The sequence below is a fragment of the Uranotaenia lowii genome, chromosome 2, assembly GCF_029784155.1.
Source record: "Uranotaenia lowii strain MFRU-FL chromosome 2, ASM2978415v1, whole genome shotgun sequence".
Lineage (NCBI taxonomy): Eukaryota > Metazoa > Arthropoda > Insecta > Diptera > Culicidae > Uranotaenia > Uranotaenia lowii.
In genome coordinates, this window is record NC_073692.1 from 217,500,418 (window position 1) to 217,513,038 (window position 12,621).

Below are 12,621 nucleotides of genomic sequence, written 5' to 3' on the forward strand. Positions count from 1 at the left end.
GGTGTTCGGATCAAAAAGTGGTCAACTTAAATTCGCCGTATTGTTTCTAATCATTCGACGGCTAAACTCCAATCTCTCCGTTCGAGATGTCGCCAATAAGTTATGAAGCCTAAAGCATGAAGCCTAAAGCAATAAAAACTATCGACTTATAATAAAGACATACACCGTCTTAGCCGATTTAGGCTTTACAGACTGAATAAATGACGTGGACAACTTAAGATTAGAGGTGATCCAGCCTGTGGCTGAAAACCTCTTAAATAAAGACAAAAAAAAACTTAAGATTAACATTTAACACCCAGTACCGAGATGGGAATCGAACCCATGCCATCAGTGGACCAGTGATTACCGTCTCACCACGCTAACCACTCGACCACCAAGACGTAAGAAGGTAATGACTGCTAATCGCAATGGAAAGCAAAACCTTACGGCAAAAACTAGATCTCGGAAGCTGTATACGACATTGTTGGCAAAGTTTGATTGCGTAGTAATGGACGACGAAACCTACGCCAAGGCAGACGTCAGACAGCTTCCAGCCGGGACAAGAATATTTTACAGCAATCGGAAGGGGAAAAGTAACAGACAGTTTCATTTATATTAAACTATCAAAGTTTGCTAAGAAATATCTCGTTTGGGAAGCTATCTGTACCTGAGGCTAGGAAATTTACGTAAAAGAATGTCTTCAAAAGCGTTAGCTACCTTTCCTTTCTTAACTAAATATTTTTTCCGTCTTTTATACATATTGAACTTCAAAAAGAAAAACACTTTAAGCAATTTAGTTTGACCACTTTTTGTACCGAACACCTTTTAAAAAGTAACGAGGGTTAAGTAAAGAACCATCGAATTAACATCGATGTAAATTTTCCTATTTTTCGTTGGCATTTTTTTATGAAATATAAAAATATTCGCATGTTTTTTTTTATTGTTTTTTTTTGTTCACTTTTAGATCTTGAACGACCATCTTTCTGATGCCATTGAAGATTAATTGGCCGAAACGCCCCAAAAAGAAGAATGTTTATAATACGGACAGTTGATGGATTCAGTCGTTTCGAACTTAACAATACTTGATAATTTTTGTGCCACTGAAACACTTTTCTACTGGTATGTCAGCTGACAAATCTGAACAAAAATATACCAGAATCATCATTAAATTCAATTGAAAGTTAAATCGATTTGTTGATATCGCAACACTTCCACCCTCTCTGAGACAAATTCATTGGACCTTTCAGTGATCTACACTTAGTTCATAGCTTATACGTAATTTTAACACTTGGTTTGAGCTTTGTGGACATACTTGACAGTGTTTTCATACTTTTCAGTATGCATGCATAATTATTTTTGGTAGGGGAAAGTCGGGTAAGACGGACACAGCGGGTAAAACGGACACTTTCAATATTTCGAAAATTAAAATGTTTGGCACAAATCTAATGATGGGAATATGTTCGTCTAAGTGTATCAAAACTTTCGAGACCTTTTGTTTATTTATAGCAAGCAAGGTCCCATTATAGTAAACAAAACAAACAAAAACTTTGAGGATCCATTATCTGATGTAATTTTCTCTCCTCATAAAATAGTTCATGGCTTGTGATATAGCTCAGTTGGCAAGTCTGTTGTCTCTTGAGCCGATGTCCGCGAGTTCGAGCCCAAGAGTAAACATCGAACACAGTTGCACCGGATAAGTTTTTCAACAACGATCCGCCAACTGTAACGTTGATAAAGTCGCGAATGCCATAAAGATGGTAAAACGACTATAATCGAAACAAAAAAAAAAAAAAAAAAATAGTTCATAACTCGCAAAATTTAAACTCGAAAATTTAAACCGTTTTCAAAGGTAGAGTGTTGATTAGGCTTCTTTTTAACCATTCGGAGGAAAATCAGCAAATTTCGGTCAAAGAGCTTGAACAAGAAACGTTTTGAAAAAAAAGTTGCTAAAGCGGGTAAGACGGACACTTCAAGGTCGGCTAAACGAACACATAAGTTTCTCCAGGTATTTTAATTTTTTCATCGGTTTGTTCCTCCATATGCCTTCAGAAGACCTTGGCAAGAGCAATTGTCGGTCGAAAAGCACACACCATCTCAAATAGGTCATAAAAACTGTAAAAACATAATCACCGATGAAGAAAGCGCCTATAAAATAAGAAATTCCGAAACCACACTGTTTCGCTTCTTGACTCGGAATAGTTGGTTCCACACTCGTTATTTCAAAAATCTAACTTATAATTTCAAAAGTGAAATTATAGGTGTGTATAGATAATCAACAATTGAAAATAGCTGAAACAAACGAACATTTAAAAGCAACAAAAAATATTCATGATAATAAAAAGTTGAAGGATCAAAACCAATATAGCACTGAATGTGGTGAGCTTGTGATATAGCTCAGTTGGTAAGTCAGTTGCTTCCTGAGCCGATATCCGTAAGTTCGAGCCCGAGAGTAAACATCGATCATAGTTGTACCGGATAAGTTTTTCAATGGCTGTTCGTCAACTGCATCGTTGATATAAGTCGCGAATAACATAAAGATGTTAAAACGACTATAAGGAAGATTAGGACATAACGAGCACCCAGGGCATAATAAAGTCTGCTTCATTTAATATTGGAACACAAACAATTGCGTGTAGTTCAGTCATTTATTAACGAATTCATAACTTGTTTTTCATACAAATGTAGCATTTTCTTTACTCTTTCATAAAAAAAATTAAAAAAATTATTCATTGCTGTTTCGAAGAAATTTTCGTACTTTTCCAGTAATACGGCACATTAGGCGGCGCACACCCTTTTCGTCCACCGTTTTGGCGATTTGATTCCACCAGTTCTTCATTTGAGTCATGTTCCTAACAAGTTTTCCCTTTGCCTTAAGCCTCCGCTTCGTGATTGCCCAGTATTGCTCTATCGGCCGGAACTGGGGGCAGTTTGGGGGGTTGAGATCCTTCGTTATTACGCTGACCCCGTTCCTTGCGTACCATTCCATAACCGTTTTGCTGTAATGGCAGCTTGCGAGGTCCGGCCAAAACATTACTGGACGGTCGTGGGCACGAATAAACGGCAGAATCCGTTTCTGTAGGCACTCTTTTTTGTAGACTTCTGATGTCATTGTCTTGTCAGTGAGAAAGACTTTGGTTTTCTGTCCACAACTGCATATCCCCTGCCAAATCATGTACTTGCGGGCGAATTTATCCGCAAACACGAACTTAAATTTTGCAGGTACATCCTCCCGAGCCGTCGCCAAATAAAATTTTTGACCTGGGATTTGCCCAAAGTCCGCCTTCACGTAGGTCTCATCGTCCATCAGAATACATCCGTCGAACTTGGTCAGCACTTGGTCGTACAGCTTTCGAGCACGGATTCTGGCCACATTGTTCTGCTTCAGCGTCCGATTTCGCTGTTTGCTGGCTCGGAATGACCTTATTCCTTCCCGGAGGCGAATTCGTCGCACCGTACTGTGAGCGGCCTGGAACTTATTGGCCAAATTGCGGTCTGAAAGATTGGGATTCCTCTTGACGGCCTTGATGACTTTCCCACGCAGTTTCCGGTCGACAGTTCCACTCCGACGCTTCGAATGCGGCTTCCGAGTCGTCGTCAATGTTTCCTTGTACTGCTTGATAACACGCCATACGGTATTTCTGGGCATTTTAAGCTGTTTAGCTAGCTTCGATGCCGACAACAATGGATTTTCAAGAAAACTGTGCACAATTTGATCTCTCCGTTCCATGGCGGTTGTTTACAAAATGCTATCGTTTGGTGTTATGACATAAATACATGGTGAAAGGTAATGAATTTCCCGACACGTGGGTGAAAAAAGTTTCCAAATCCGTCCACTAGGAGCGCCACAATGAGCAAAAGAATTTGTTCGAATATTAAATGAAGCAGACTTTAGGCACTCCTTTTTTCTACAAAAGTACGTATTTTCTTAAACAAATTTTCATGAGGATTTGTTTCGTACTACCTATAGTATTAATTTTTCTCCAAAAAAGAAATATCCTTTTCATCTTTACAGAAATATTAAATAATAACCAGCAAGGTTCTCAAGTGATGAAATTATTATAATTTTTGAGCATCACTAAATAAGCTTTTATGACCTTTAAATCATCTTGATCTGAAATGTACGCACTGCAACATGACTTACACACTGTTTCTCAATTTTCGCCATCATAAAATTTTAGGTTTTTCACTTAAATCCATTTTAAAACGCGTTTTTACTTTAATTTGTTGATCTGGGGCGAACAGAGCACTTTTAATCGGGGCAAGATGAGCGTTTTCTGCCGTATAATCTAGCAGCGAATTCAACTCGATGAAGTCAACTGTATAATAGAGCTACAGCTTGACTTGTTCATCTGACGATTTGGCCTATTGGTAAGGTGTCGGAGAGGTTATCAGAAGACTCGAGTTCGATTCCTGTTCAAGGGGATTTTTTTCAAATACCATTCATAATTGATTTTTTTGATTGTTACATTATACGGCTAGTAGCATCATCCGTCAAACAAAACACCAGAAACATAATGTATAAGCATAAGTTAATTGTTTGAATTCTACAAACAGACCTAGATTATTAAATAATTAATAAAACATTTTGTTAATGCTTTGTTTGATGAATCTACGCCTCACCATTTAGTGCAAAATGCATCGATCATGAATGATTAATGAAAAAAAATTACCTTGACCAGGAAATCGAACTCGAGTCTATTGATTACCTCTCCGACACCTTACCAATAGGCCAAATCGACAGATGAAACAAGTCAAGCTATAGCTCTAGTATTCAGTACTTGCCTCGATTAATGTTGCTTATACTGCCCCAGGGGGGGTTCTCATTATGCCCCTACAGTGACTGGCTTTCAGCTTTTGGCAAAAATTTTTGAAAAAGGCATTTTTAAACGTTTTTATCTAGTTTTCAAGTTTCAGCCAACTAGGAAATAGACAATTTTAGTGTCTGAACACGAAACAATGATGTAATTCACATATTATAGCTGTTCTCTATGATTAAATAAGCATTTTCCTTAAGGTGGCCATTATGCCCTTATCTCCCCTAATCGAAACAAAAAATTGAAGGTGGTCAATGTTTACGATTAAAAAAACGCAGAAATCGTGAAGATATTGTGTGGTCCTAAGATTGACTGAGCCAAAGCGAGATTATTTGTGTCGTAAAAATTTTACAATTTAGGTTTTTCCTCATTTCGATGTACATTTAAAAAGTCGTTGCCGCGTTTGTTGTTGTTGTTGTTGTTAGAATGCTTGAACGAACGAACTAGATTCAGAGAGAGCATCAAAGCAGTCGGAAATTTGAAAACGATGTTGGTGTGAGCCAGGGGTGCCAGGTGTCCTGATTTTTCAGGATTTGTCCTGACTTTCGAGAGGCCGTCCTGATTTTTCAAAAACGCTTAAATTGTCCTGTTTTTCGTAAAATGGTCCTTAAAATGTCCTAAATATAACTAAATTTATTGTTAAATGATGAGAACATCAAACAACTCTTTAATAACATAGTTTAACTAGTTTAACCAATGGTAATCTTTGATTCAAATGATATTTAAATGATGTTTTTCGATATGAACTGCACGCCAGCCAGATTTTTTAAGGATTTACCAGATTTTTCGAGGCTGAGTCTGACAATTTGACAAGACTTTGAATTTCCCTGAATTTTGAAAGTATGCCTGATTTTGCCTGATTTTTGCAAATGGGACACAAAATGGATAACAAGAAACTGGATTAGGTACCATTGCTAAAGAGAAAATGTGGAACGACGACCAAAAAGAAAAGGTCGCCGCTTTGAGCGACATTTCCGTTACTTTGACCGAGTTTGATTTTTTTTTTCGCCAGTCCCTGATTTTTTGAACAAAAAAGTTGGCAACTTTGAATACGGGTTTAGCGCCAATCTGAGATACATAATTTTTTTTTTAAATAAAACCGTGTTATTAACAACCAAACATGATCTGCAGTATTACAACGTGAAATAACAAAATTTGTAGGTCAAATTTTATGTTTGGTAAATTGGGTATGAAATTTATGATTAATGGCTTACTTAAAAACAGTTTTTTTATGCAACAAGTGACTAAGAGTGGATTTTTTGCACGAGATGTAAATTTATCCAACGAGGCTCGCCGAGCTGTTTAATTCGACGAGTGCTGAAAAAGTGTAGTTTTGCAACGAGATTTTGCAATAACGCAAAACCCCTTCATAATAAAGTTTTTCAACCTGGAGAAACGGATTGTGAGATGAGAACGTGATTCTCGGAGACTGAACACTTGGAAACGATAATCTATCAATTTTAAATCAGTCTTCAAATAAATTGTTCCCTAGATCAAAATATTGACAAATAAATAAAAACAAAACATCAATTTACATCAATTTCAAAACAACACCTAACAAGAATGCAAGTAAAAACTAAGGAAATTTGTTCAAATCCTTCATGTATCTTTTTATACGTATGATTATTAGTAACCCCCCTTGTAAGAAATAGTAAGCAAATGTTTAACTTCACCTCGCCCCCCCTCTCCCACTCTATTTGCTTACGTTATGAGCGAACGGCCACTAAACAACGGTTTTTTCAGCTCTTGATTTAATTTAGATTAATTTTGAAGGGATTTTTGCACACAAGTTTTTGTCTTCTTCTCTTGCATCTTAACTATCTTACAAATGCGTTTGTTATGAATTTTGAAAAAAATGGGCAGAATATTACTTTTTACAAGCCACACAACGCAATCAAAATTTTGCATACCGATTTAAGGAACTTAGCTATCAGTGCTATAACCAAAAGTTGGTTCCATTTCTAAATGAACTAAGCTTTATAACATGGAACCTGTTTACTCGAGCAATAGTCGTAAGATTTACAAGCGATGAATAAATGGGTTAAAAGTTCAAATGTTTTATCGCTGCTAGAAGTGTTTCAATATGGCCCATAAAAAGTTCATATGTGCTCGGGAATATTCCGTACTAAAACAAAGTTTTGATCCTTCTGGCACGGTCATTGTCGACCTATTTCTGTTTATAAGATTCTTAATATGAAATTAGAAGTGCCTATTTTAAGAACCTCACACACCTCTAATCAGCTTATCTATCAATAGCTTTAACTGATATTTTTATAATATGCGCTATTTGTTAAACGTTCAAGTTTTGTATGCAACAAATATGCCACATTGAAAGCACATAGCTACTCACAGCCAGTAACATGTTCTTGATCGAAAGCAAATACATGAGGTCATACAACCAGCAAACAGCAAAGTTCTGCTAATTTCCATCAGAAGGTTTGATAAGGGAAATTCCCGAGAACGAAAGCAAGAACTAATAACTCATGTACACACACATACAGTAGGTTATATCCTATCGCGGATGGATAAAACCCACGCGGAATCTCGAAAAAAGTAGGATTGGTGTTTGGTGCTGGCTCGAACCAGCGATAGCCGCTAGCTGCCAAACCAACAAACAAGCCAAATTGTCCGTCCATTGATGCCGGGGCTGGGCATCCAAAACCGGGCCTCCAAAAACCAGTTTTATCCGATTTGCGTCACAACGCCAAATGGAGTGCTGGCTTGCTTGCTTCGTGGAGCTCATATAAATTAACAGTCATGCTAACCAGGAAGGTTGAGCTGCGACCTGATGGTCCAATTTTGTACTCTGATTTCGTTGGACTTTGGATTATGGTTAGAACTCTTTCGTTGAAGGAATATTATGTAGAAATTGTAGTTCGCTACTGAGAGAAGAATTATTTGACATACCCGAGACATCACTATCGGAGACACTTCTAGCATGGTTCGCTCAAACTCCAACTGTTGCAGCTTCATTTTCTCTTCTTGGATTTTGATTTTATCACGATATTTTCGGGGATTCGTCATTTTTCGTTGGTTTATTTCACTCAGTTTGAAAACAATTCGACGCAATAAGCGTTAATTACGTTCTTCCTGCGACCGCTGTTTTGCAAATGCGAATGTGGAATTCGCTAAACAAGTAGTTTCACCAAACAACACTGGAGAGCACTGGAATACAACAATTACTTTCGCTTTTCAAAAACAACGATACGCTTACAAGTAACCTTCGATCCCTTCCCTAATTATACAATTCCTTGAAATCCGAGGTGACCGAATTCGCAAGATCTTACGCGCGTGGCGTGCAATTGGATTCTAACCGTTCGACTGCCGTTCGAAATCGCCCAAAACGAATTGGCAACAGGTTCGTGGCTGAAATTCTCGCAACAAGTTGGTAATTTTTTTTTCTGCGCCACTTCCCACAAACCCGACCTAAGGCTGTCGGGTAGAGTTTGGATAACACATATACCCATAAGTATACTTTTTTTCTGTTGCTCGAGCATACGAGCGTGAAGATCGTCCAATCCAATCCGATCGAAAGGTAGCAGCTCCAAGTTCTTAACCTTGAACGTGTTGGAATTGAACATCTTCGAAGACTGCTAAGAATTTGCGACTCAACAAATCTCGCATATCACTGTTCCGTCCCGCGGGAGCTGTGTCGGTGTAAATACCGAATTCTTACTCGATACCACAGGTTCGTTCGCGTGTGTACATCAAATATTGACATTTCGTCATACTGAAGCTGCATTAGACGAATGGAAAACAGTGCTAACAACAATACCTCAGTATGTACCCTCAAGCCAGCAAAAAAAAAAACAATAAACACGCCCCATTCATTCAGACATGCCATTTCACCTCCCCTGTCATTACACGTCTGGTCGCGTACATGTATCGGGGTTTGGAAGTCCCGAAAAATATTTACTTTTCGTACACGTAGATTCGGGAGCCGATGGAAAATTTTAACCGTTAACTTTGCAATCAAAAACGATAGTTTTCTCACGTACGTAGGCCTCCTTACTACACCTAGCTGGCTACTCTACTAGAGAATAATTAATTACATTTAATCACGAGTAATAACACACGAGTTGAATCGCGCTACATGAAGAAGCTCCAGATAACACGTACCTAACTTCTCAGTTGTGGGCTTCGAATTCCAGTTAGTACACTTTTCCTAATTTCCTACTTGAAATGAATCATACTTATTTAGATTGTGCTTAACACATATAACCGGTTAAACGACCGAAAATTAGGTCGACATTAATATGGGGTTTATTATATCGTTCTTTACGTAGTATCTGGCCGAGATTTAAACAAGCCGCAACAAAATAAAAATGCATTTTAACTATTATCCGTGAAGAATATTACATGTTTTATTTTTAGGACAGCTAATATTTAGAGAAATAAAGGAATCCCAAGCAACCAAAAGTCCCATAAAACAGGTACGAAAAAGCTTACTCAGCTCTATTTTCGCTCTGAAGTACGTTCTGTAAGCTCATAATTAAAGTTCTTATTGATGCTTTCAAGTTCTAAAACAAGTCTAAATGACCTTCTTTTCAGCTTCCAGTGGCCTTTTAATTCAGCTTCCAAAAAAAATGGTAAAATGAGCAAAAAATTCTCTCTTATTCCACCTTACACCCACAGAAGAGGTTGTAAAATGTCAATGCAGATTTGAGCTTTTATATGCCAAAAATGCGCGGAAAATTGTACTGTGCCAAAGATGATATAATTGAAAAGCACTATGCCACAAAGGCTCAAGCTCTCGGGCAAAATGATGCATGACCATCAATTTCATTAGTCTTTTTGCCACCAATCAATAACCAAAAAACGCACCGCGTTGGCTTTCTGATCATTGGCTGGTTGGAATGGATTCCCATCGAATGGGTATTGGAAATGAAAAATTGTTTTTTTTTCTTGGCTTTCTACTATCTGTTTACATACACATGCACAGCTGCATACAGCCGGTGGTCCGAAAGGGCAAAAAGTGGCATTTTTTTCCTGTCTTTCATTTTAGCTCTAAAGTGTCTTCAGAACATTTGTTCCCAAAAACACGCATCATAACTAGAAAGTATAAAAAATGATTCAAAGTCTACTATAAAAAATATTGAAAATTCCAACTTTTTTGTTTCAATAGATAGAGCTTAACTTTGTTCTTGTTGTTGTAAAAGTTGTAGAATACGCAAAAGATATAAAACTTTGCTGAAAACATCAAACACAACTCAAATATACTGAATTTGTAGGATTTGATCCAGTGGATTCTGAGATATAGCATGCCGAATTTTGATGGTCCCGGCTAAGATTTTTTTGGCGGTCATCAATGTGTTAAGAATGTAAGATGAGGTTTTAAATTTAAATAACTGCGTTTTTTATGAATCTTTGAACAGTTCAAAATGCTACTTGGGCAAGTTCTATGAAAAATGAACGAACCTAGTAAACTTAACGTAATATGTAGAAGAGAGATGAGGATCAGGAAAGCAAACAAAAAATGGGAAGGCAACCGATTTCAAGCAAAGATAAAGTTGTGTGATGAATATGCTCAGGAGATTATTTTATTTAAATTTTATTATTCCATCAAACTCAGAAAAAAACCTAGTTCTGAACATAAATGGTGAAAAAAAAAACCATTAACAAGGGAAGTATTGTGTTCTTGAATATTGACGGAAATGAGGAAAGTTAAATAATGGGTGAATGATTTTAGATTTCTCATCGACATGACTTTGATGCTGAGTCTCCGACAAAAATTATGAATTTTCGACCAAAACAATATCTGTAATTCGACCCAAACAGTTTGTGATGATATTTTTAGAAATTAGATAGAAAAATCATGTCAAACAACAATAAATTTTCTTAATTTAATACAGATACCACTGGGAAAGGCTTTTTGAAAATTTACGTTTTTGGTATTACGGATTGCCTTTTCAAGTTGAATTACTCTAACTTTAAACAGGAAATCCATGATACCAAAGTCGTGAAATTTCAAAAAGCCTTTTCCAGTGGTATTAAATTAAGATAATCCATGGAATCTATCAAAAATTTCTAGAGTCGAGAATATAAACTGTATTTGACGAAGTTTGATTGAAAATTTGTGAAATTATGGATTTTTCTATGATTTTAACAACCTTGCCCAATATGCAGTAATGCAATGATGTTATACGCACATTAAAAAACATTTTTTCAGCCGTTTAAATAAGAAAAATAAAGTCTTCAAGGACAACATATATGTAAATTGAGGCGCTTGGGATCAGAGTGCCTATATGATAGATTTGAGAAAACGCGCTTCAAAATTGTGAAGGTGCTCGATTTTTCATATATTTTTCGAATTCGAGCAGTTTTAATTAAATCGAAAAAGTGTTCAAAAAATTTATTAAAAAAATAGAGTTTTGCACCAGATGTACATTGAAACATGAAGAATCGTTAGGTATACTGAATCCGAAATTGATGATTTTGACCTAGCACCCCTCTGATTCTGAGGGCCTCGATTGTGAAAACACACAAATGGGCACAAAAAAAAGATTTTAAGTCTATAATTTTCAATAATGATTCAACGTCTAACGCTGAGCAGACAAGCAGTGATGTTCTAAAAATATATTTTCCTCACTATAATCGCTTAGATATAGCTCTATAGGACTTTAAATTGAAGTAATGATGAATTTTACCACCAGTTCGAACAAAAAATTATATTTTCTAGAAAACGGTTCAAACGCCTAAGAACAATAAGAATCTTCAAAAAATTTTCGTTTCCTTATAATAAATCCAAATACAACTTTCTAATAATAAAGAAAAGCATAAGATGTTTCTGTTAGTTCAAAAAAATATTCGTAAGGAAGCTATAAATTTCCATTACCCAATGATTAAATTACTCAATAATGATCAAGATTCAGAAATTTCCCTATTCAATGTCGGCTTATATGATAAAAAATAATGCCAAATACTTATAAATTGCATGTAAGTTTGTATGCAACAAAAATGCATACAATATCATTGCACAAAATCTATAAATCAAGTAATTTCTTTATCAAAATCTATATATATAAAAATGAATGTTTGTCTGTCTGTCTGTTCCCTACGGAAACTACTGAACCGATCATCGTGAAACTTGGCATCTGAGGGTTTTTGGGGCCGGAGATGGTTTCTATAATAGTTAAAACCCCATCCGACTTAAGGGAGGAAGGGCTCCCATACAAAATTTGTAGTTTTTCGAAACAAATTAAAGTCATGACATCCATTTTCTCGAGATTTTTTTTCCTTCGGGCGGTTTGTTTTTCGTCTCCATGGTCGAAGCGTCGCGAGAGGATAGTAACCATGACATAGCATACTGATCAGTGGGAATGTTTTGGCGCGTATTTCTCAATCAAGCATATTTTCAATGCAAGGGGTGGCGATATGAAGTCTTGATGTGATTTTTTTTTCTACTTGATTCCTAGCTCATTTGTACAGCACATGGTTAAGAATGACGCCTGGATGTGATCCAGATTGACATTTTGCCGATCGAATAAAACATATACATTATTTTTGCCAAAATCTGAAATTGAAAAGTCATGGCATTCATTTTTAGAGATTTTCTTTTCTTTGAGGGGTTTGTTTTTCGTCTCTATGGTCAAGCGAACGTCGTCGCAAGTGGATAGTAACCAAAACATACTGTTCAATGATCGCTGGATAAATTTAACAATTAGGCGCCTGTTTCTCAACCAAGTACCTATATTTCTTATGCACGTGGGGGCGATATGCAACCTAGATATGTTTTTTCTTGCTTAATTGTACACAGCACGTGGAAATAAATGACGCCTAGATGTGACACGGATTGGTATTTTATCAATCGAGTCAAAAGCAATTGAAA

At 36.6% G+C, this 12,621-nt stretch overlaps 1 protein-coding gene across 5 annotated transcripts in view; it reads right to left on the minus strand.

Moving 5' to 3' along the window:
• LOC129742952 (myb-like protein AA) overlaps window positions 1-12,621 on the minus strand; it is an 83,112-nt gene that overhangs the window by 45,083 nt on the left and 25,408 nt on the right. Inside the window, exon 1 of one of the 5 annotated variants that reach the window (XM_055734893.1) lies at window positions 7,701-8,075. The exons of the other annotated variants lie outside the window; for them this stretch is intronic. Coding sequence (XP_055590868.1) covers window positions 7,701-7,817 — 117 coding nt within the window. The 5' untranslated portion in view covers window positions 7,818-8,075. Of the gene's footprint in view, window positions 1-7,700; window positions 8,076-12,621 lie in introns of those variants that run through there. 5 annotated transcript variants of the gene reach the window in all.